General features: G+C 35.2%; 1 protein-coding gene across 1 annotated transcript in view; it reads right to left on the bottom strand.

The window, feature by feature from the left end:
• The window catches only part of fmn2a (formin 2a), a 40,270-nt gene that overhangs the window by 10,606 nt on the left and 22,678 nt on the right, over positions 1-6,986 (bottom strand). Inside the window, exons 7-8 of the mRNA XM_016269719.1 lie at positions 3,119-3,180; positions 67-158 (exon numbers count right to left, since the gene is read on the bottom strand). Of these exons, the coding sequence (XP_016125205.1) occupies positions 67-158; positions 3,119-3,180 (154 nt within the window). The remainder of the gene's footprint in view (positions 1-66; positions 159-3,118; positions 3,181-6,986) is intronic.

Consider the following 6,986-nt stretch of genomic DNA (forward strand, 5'->3'; position numbering starts at 1 on the left):
AGATAGATAGATAGATAGATAGATAGATAGATAGATAGATAGATAGATAGATAGATAGATAGATACTGTTCAGGCTTGTCCAGTGGTTTTGCATTTTCTTTATCTTTTGAAGACTTGATATGTTTCTCAATCTGATCCATCTCTTCTTTCTGAGCTCTCTGTTTAAAAGAAAAACAGAATGAAAGTACACTTAGAGAGAGGAATTCATTTTGGGAAAATACACTCATATTCTCCTTATAAAGCATTTTATAACTATCTAAGAGTGATATAAACTCTAAAGCTCTCTGGAGTGTATTTGTGTTTGTGTGTGTGTGTTGCTTTATGATCTTTATGGTCTTTGTATGATCCAAAAACAAAGTATGATCCACACTTCAGACTTTGCTTGAGTCAGACAGTGAAAAAGAGAATAGAGAGAACAAGCGGGAGAGAGGAAAGAGGGGAGTGTGTGTGTGAGTGAGGGGGTGTTCTGTGGTTTTGGTTGAAGGAGTCAGAGACAGCGTGGAGTCTCACACACTAAAGAGAAACAACCTCAACATTTAAACTCAGCAACATCGCCTCAAGCTACAGCGGGAATGGGTGGGTGGGTTGGAGGAAAAACAGAGGGATGGAAGGAAAGAAGGAAGTTTTCAGCAGAAAGTTACTACACATAGGCTACACATAATTACACACACACACACACACACACACACACTTTCATGTCTCTTTATTAGTTGTTAAAACTCCACTATCCTCCTGACTACCAGCTATGGAGTTTTGTCCTCTGTAGAGGACATTATGTTTTAGTGATTTCTCTGAGACGTGACAGTTTTAAGTCTGGATGTCAACTACAGAGCACATTCAGGGCTTTTCAGAGATACCAAATGATTGGACGTTTCACCATGACCACTCCCTCTCCTTGGTCTTTAAAAATGGCTGACATTAATTTAGTGATCAAGTGTAACACCCTTATGGAAATATGATAATATTTTGTAATTATCATTTAAATCTGACTAATTTTCAAATTGTTTGTCATAAATCAACATCTCAGGAAAATGTTATGGGGTTTCAAATCAAAATATGACCTTCTGTTATGAAACAGGACATCAGTTTCATACATGTCCACTGTAGAGGACACCAGGACTTAAAGCATGTTTATTACACATTTTGGGAGACACAACAAATGAATAGAGAAAAAATTATGTATCAATATTCCTATTAAATATTAGACATTATTATGAAAATCTTGCTAATTATTACTCCCATCATTGCACTTATTTGTTCATTTTATGTTGCCCCAAAAACACATTAATATGCAAATTAGATACAGTTTATAGATACATTGTATATAACGGAAAAACTTGTTTATGGCCATTTTACACACATTTTGCATAAAGAAAAATGGTTTTTAAAAATATTTTTCACAACATATTTGAGAATCGTCTTTATATAAAATTTGGTATAAAAAATGAAAATTGATTTGTGATTAAAACAAAAATCCCACTGTTTTTGCCTTTTCATGTCTATTCATGTCTTATTATTTCTTAAAAAACAGGACTTTTTAAAGTCCCGATATCTTCTACAGAGGACATGGCATAACATATGAATAAAATATCATTTTGGAAAAAAAAATATTTTTCAAAATTTTCTTATGCTCTAAACAATGTAATGACATGTCAAAATACTAAATTCACAAAACAGTTTTTTCCTGGTAGTCAGGAGGCTATGTGACTTTTGGCCCTCTAGTGGTTGAAAAATAAAACTGCATGCATCTTGCGGAAGAACATTGTTTTGGTTGTGATTCGGCTCTGCGTGAATGTATGTGGTTCGGACAGCGGTTGGAAAAATAATGTTTTTTTGTTTGTTTGTTTTTTTCTGTTTTTACAACCGATGATTACTGGAGATCTACTGCTCTAAATAATTCATGGTCAATTTTTGCCATTTGTTGTGACAAATTTTAGCTTTATGCGACAGGCAGCCAGAGCTACTTTTCTCTCTTTACAATGTGACACACACAGGTGAACGATGTTTGTATGCAGTTTCCCGCAAAATCTGTCCCTACACCTCTAAAAAATAAATCAAATCACAGGTTTATCAAAGTGTATTTGTTCATACAGTTATTTTTAATAATAAAAAAAAAAACAGTGTGGCTTTAAATACAACTGCACTTTTGTATAATATTCATATTTTGTATTTTGATTGTAAATATAAATTATTATTTTTAATCAGTTTCATGAACAACTATATATAAATATGAAAGCTATTATAAAATGTTACATATTCTCAAAATGATACATGGAGCAAAATCACAAGAAAAGTGCCAACATATGAAGTGTTTTGAAATAATTATCAGACGTGTGAGGAACGTTCTGGCATCTTGTAGGTCTTAAGATGATGTGTGGCTATGATGCCCTGTCTTTATCTCATCATTATGACGTGCGGCACACACTCGCATACAGAAAACATGTAAAGGAGCTCTAGTGCTGACAGCAAGATTTATGACTGTTGCTGCAATGCACATGGCAATCATAGTGCGCAAACTCATCAGCACCCACACACACTTAAAGAGAATGAAAGAAAATAGCAGCCAATCGTCTAAAAGTGAGTCAAAGATCTTCCAAGAAAGAGGTTTGATTTATGTTGCCACGTCAAACTGACGTAGTCTGTAACTGCCAATAAGTTACATAAGCTACAAATCTCAAAGCTCAGTTTTTCTGAGTTTTTGAACTGTCCTCTTTTCATTCTTTGAGGGGGAAACCTCATCCTCTTCATTTGTCTTCCTGTCTGTCGTCAGTTCCAAGTCTGCATGTCTGTCTTACAGTCGTCGTGTTCCTCTCTCTCTTTCCCTCAGACAGTGACACGCACCCCGGCTCCATGGTAAACCTTACTCATTCCAGCGGCGTTTGTGGCCTGCATGTTTGTTTTGGTATTTAACACACATTTCCGCGGCTCTCTTTTGGAGCGGACCGCGTCAAAGCAAAGCTCCAAGATCTTAGGGTATATCCTGTCCAGTTCTGAGAGGTTTAAGAGTTTAATGATATGATAAATGATCACTTATGGAATTCATACTTCATAAGAAATGTCAGGATTCATCACATGTGCTTATCTGGACTGTCACGTCTTGTCATGTTGTGACACTTACGTTTTCATACAGCGCCTGGAGCGTCTCCAGATCCACCACGGTGCAGTCCATGTTCAAGATGGCTGTCAGACAGAGAAAGAGAGAAGAAAAATCCATCAATGATCGACCAATCAGGACTCAAGATCTGTTCAAATGATTTCTCAGGCAAAGATTTTAACTGAAGTCCCTGCTGCTGAGAAAAACTATGAGTAGGCCTACCACTTGCCAATTGTCTGGGAATTTGAAATTATATATTTTCATGTAAAATGCCAAATCACATTTTTCCAATAATACCAAACTAATAGTAATTCCTACTTTCATGAATTCATAATCAAAATTATAATGTGCCCATAAATCAAAACAAGTTTACATTTTATATATTAAATAATGTCATATTTCATATCATATCATATATCATGCACTGCAGAACAACTGAATGTGAGTCATTAAAGAACACTGAATTAATTTGGGCCAGCAGCACACATAATAATAATAATAATTATTATTATTATTATTATATTAATAATAATAATAATATCTAAGCCCATTCAGAGATCTTTTGTTTTGATATAAACAGAAAGGCTCAGTGGAAATTATAGTAGGAGTGTCTGAGTAAAAATTCTCACATTTCTGAAACAATAAACGCAATTATACGTTTTACACCCCAATGACTATAATCACCTGAAATTCACTCACTCTTACTGTTATATAGCTCATCATTTAGATGACACTTTTATCCAAATAACACCTATTACAGGAGGAATTCCCCTGAAGCAACCTTGGGTTAAGTGAAAAATGGTAGCTTAAGGATCAGGTTTGAACTGCACTACATTTCTGTAACTGCTCTTGTTACATATTTCATAGGCCAAATATTTTTCTCCAAGTAGTTTCATAGTTCCTAGCAGGTTTACAATGTTCAGTTCGTGCCAAGCATCCATAATTACTATCTTCCAAACGTACACAACCAGACAAAAGAAAATACACAACAAATGCTACCATGTTTGCAATTCCTCAGCTGTATGGACACACACCACCTTCTCTCTCTAAACACTGCTAAGGATAAAACAGCACAATGTTTGGCTAACAAAGAGAAGAGAAGGAAGAATTTTATTTTAGAACGTGATTGTGCACATATGTTTTCTGCTTGCTTTCTTTGTGATCGCTGCCATGATTCAGAATGTTTCCACAAAACAATGTCCTGTGACAGTTCAGAAGACCCAAACAGACGGCGCTGCAGAACAACTGCGTGTGAGTCACTGAAGAAACATAACAAACAAATTGTCCGGAGGGGGTCGGCGTCACACGCCGATGAATCCAATCTCACACACGCACAAACCCTGAGCTGACTTGTGAAACTTTGAGACTGTTATGGGTAGAAATCAAAGGCCTGTCACCAAGTGTGTTTGTGCAAGAGCTGCCTGTGCTCTAGTCAATCATGTAGGAGTGTTTTTCAGGCTCAAACATGAGATCTTATGAAAACCAGCTGAGGGAAACAAGAAAGTTGACACAAAGGGAGCGATTCAGTGAGAATCCACCAAGGAGTTGCACTAGATTAGGTTTAGTTTCCTTAATAATCTTGAGAAGAGTGTTTTTAATGTTGTTTGCTGGCTGATAATTGAATAATGAAAGAAAAGAGAGACAGACAGACAGGCAACATCTTCTCTACTGACTGTAATAAATGCCTCATAACTTTGCATGAACCTTTAAACTCTGCAATTAAACCAATTCACGAAATTCTTTCCTAGTTCCTCAAAGGGCCTGATCCAGGTCAGTGTGGTGAAGCGTGATGTTGAGGAATGTATTGATTCTGGGTAAATAGCTCTGTCAGAGAAACTGTTTGTTTCTATTTGGTGGTTTACTCTGGCCAAATATACTGGCCTCTGCAATGGGCGGAATTGCAGTGAGACCCAATGAGACTCGACCAGTGCTGAATTGTGGGTACTGAGCTGCATAATAGATGGGGACTGTACCCATAAATTCTCAAAGAGTCAGTAAAAATGTCTTCAAATGCCGGCAGTTTAAAGACTAACTGAGGATGTGTGTGCATGTGTGTAATATTAGGTATCCGTTCACATGATGTGATGTGGTTTTTAAAACTGCATCCAGCTTTGCTGATTCATTAAAATGAAGAAAGAAAAATAGAATTTAACAAAGGATTGTTGTTACAGTGGATTAGACCGGAGGGAAATTATGCATGAAAAAAATTTTACTGAAAGAAAACAGAATACAGCTTGTCTGCCGCCTGTTAACCAATGGATGGCTAAAAAGTACACAATGCTAAAATTAAACTGCTGAAGAATACACTATTTATCCATCCTGATACTAAAAAAAAATTTTTTTGGTTCCATTTTTCTAAGAAATCAAACTGAATCAAACAACATGGCAGTGGTGTTCCTGAATGAATCAATAAATCACAACAAATCCTTTGAGTAAAGGATTCAGTGACTCACTAATAAAGTGATTCACTCATCTAATCTGTAATTTGTTGCCAGCTACTGGCTCATGAATGTAACCTGTACAATTATCACAATATAATATAATATAATATAATATAATATAATATAATATAATATAATATAATATAATATAATATAATATAATATAATATAATATAATATAATATAATATAATATAATATAATATAATATAATATAATATAATATAATATAATATAATATAATATAATATAATATAATATAATATAATATAATATATGGAGAGGTCTCCTTCACGCTTTCTTTCATGCATAAAATCCACATATACTGTATATCAAAATAACTTTGCTTTCTTACGTTTCTGGATCTTGTTAACTAATGAATGATTAAAAATAAACACTACTAAAATATATTGTTGAGGAATTCTCAATTTTTCCATCCTAGAACAGTACTAATAAGTAACCATTTTTTGGTTCCATGTTTGCTCTGAAATAGAATTGAACAACAAATCAGTGAATCACAATGAATCTTTTGAATAAAAGACTCAGTGACTCACTCATAAAGACTAGTTTAATTCCTGAACGAATCAGTATGTTTGAATGAATCGGTAAAGCTTTAGATTACAACCCGCAATGTACTGCGTAAGTAAACAGTATTTACAGCGTAACTTTTTTGTAATTACAGTGTACATATTCAGTACCTCCGTGTAGGTATAAGGGAACAATATGCGAAGTTTGGGGAATAAAGGAGTAATAATTATTCTAATACTACGTGGTTTGTATGACCTAACAACAATCTTATATTTGCAAGCGATTTAGGCCCCACGTTGCTGGGTTATGAATGTGGAGGCCTGTGCGATGAAATCAGTGACTTCGGTGCTTATGACGGGAACATGTGTGGAAAATAGGAGAAAACTAATCGAAGCGCAGATGAGGGACAACTTTGAAACTGTCTGCAGTGTGTTCCTTTAAAACTGGAGCAGTGAATGTGGTAAGCGTGAACTTGAAACAGCTGGAATTGTGCATGAGAGGAGTCTATCCTGTTTGCGGCAGTCATGACAGGAATATGTGTAGAAAATACAAGAAAACTAATCGAAACGAAGAGGAGAGAGATTTTTGAAACTGACTGGAATGTGTTTTTTTTAAACTGGAGGGTTTTGTCCGAGTATGTTCTCAGAACATTGAGCAGTGACTGATGAGCGATAAAACCGGGAACTGAACTAAGTTAGTCAAAATGGTGCTTGAGGACGTGGATCAAAACGGTAAATCAAAGACGGTAAAATCCTGTCAGTTCGCTATAATACACAGTTTAATCTTGACTTTCAGTGTTTATTACTGTGTGTTTATTGGCGTGATGGTTTGGCCATAATAGTTTAACTTTGTCAGTGGGTGAAAAACATGAACAAATTGAACAAAATCTATTTATTCTTAAACAAGCTTTTCAAAAGAATTTGG

The sequence above is a fragment of the Sinocyclocheilus grahami genome, unplaced genomic scaffold (assembly GCF_001515645.1).
Source record: "Sinocyclocheilus grahami isolate Dianchi unplaced genomic scaffold, SAMN03320097.WGS_v1.1 scaffold54.1, whole genome shotgun sequence".
Taxonomy (NCBI): domain Eukaryota; kingdom Metazoa; phylum Chordata; class Actinopteri; order Cypriniformes; family Cyprinidae; genus Sinocyclocheilus; species Sinocyclocheilus grahami.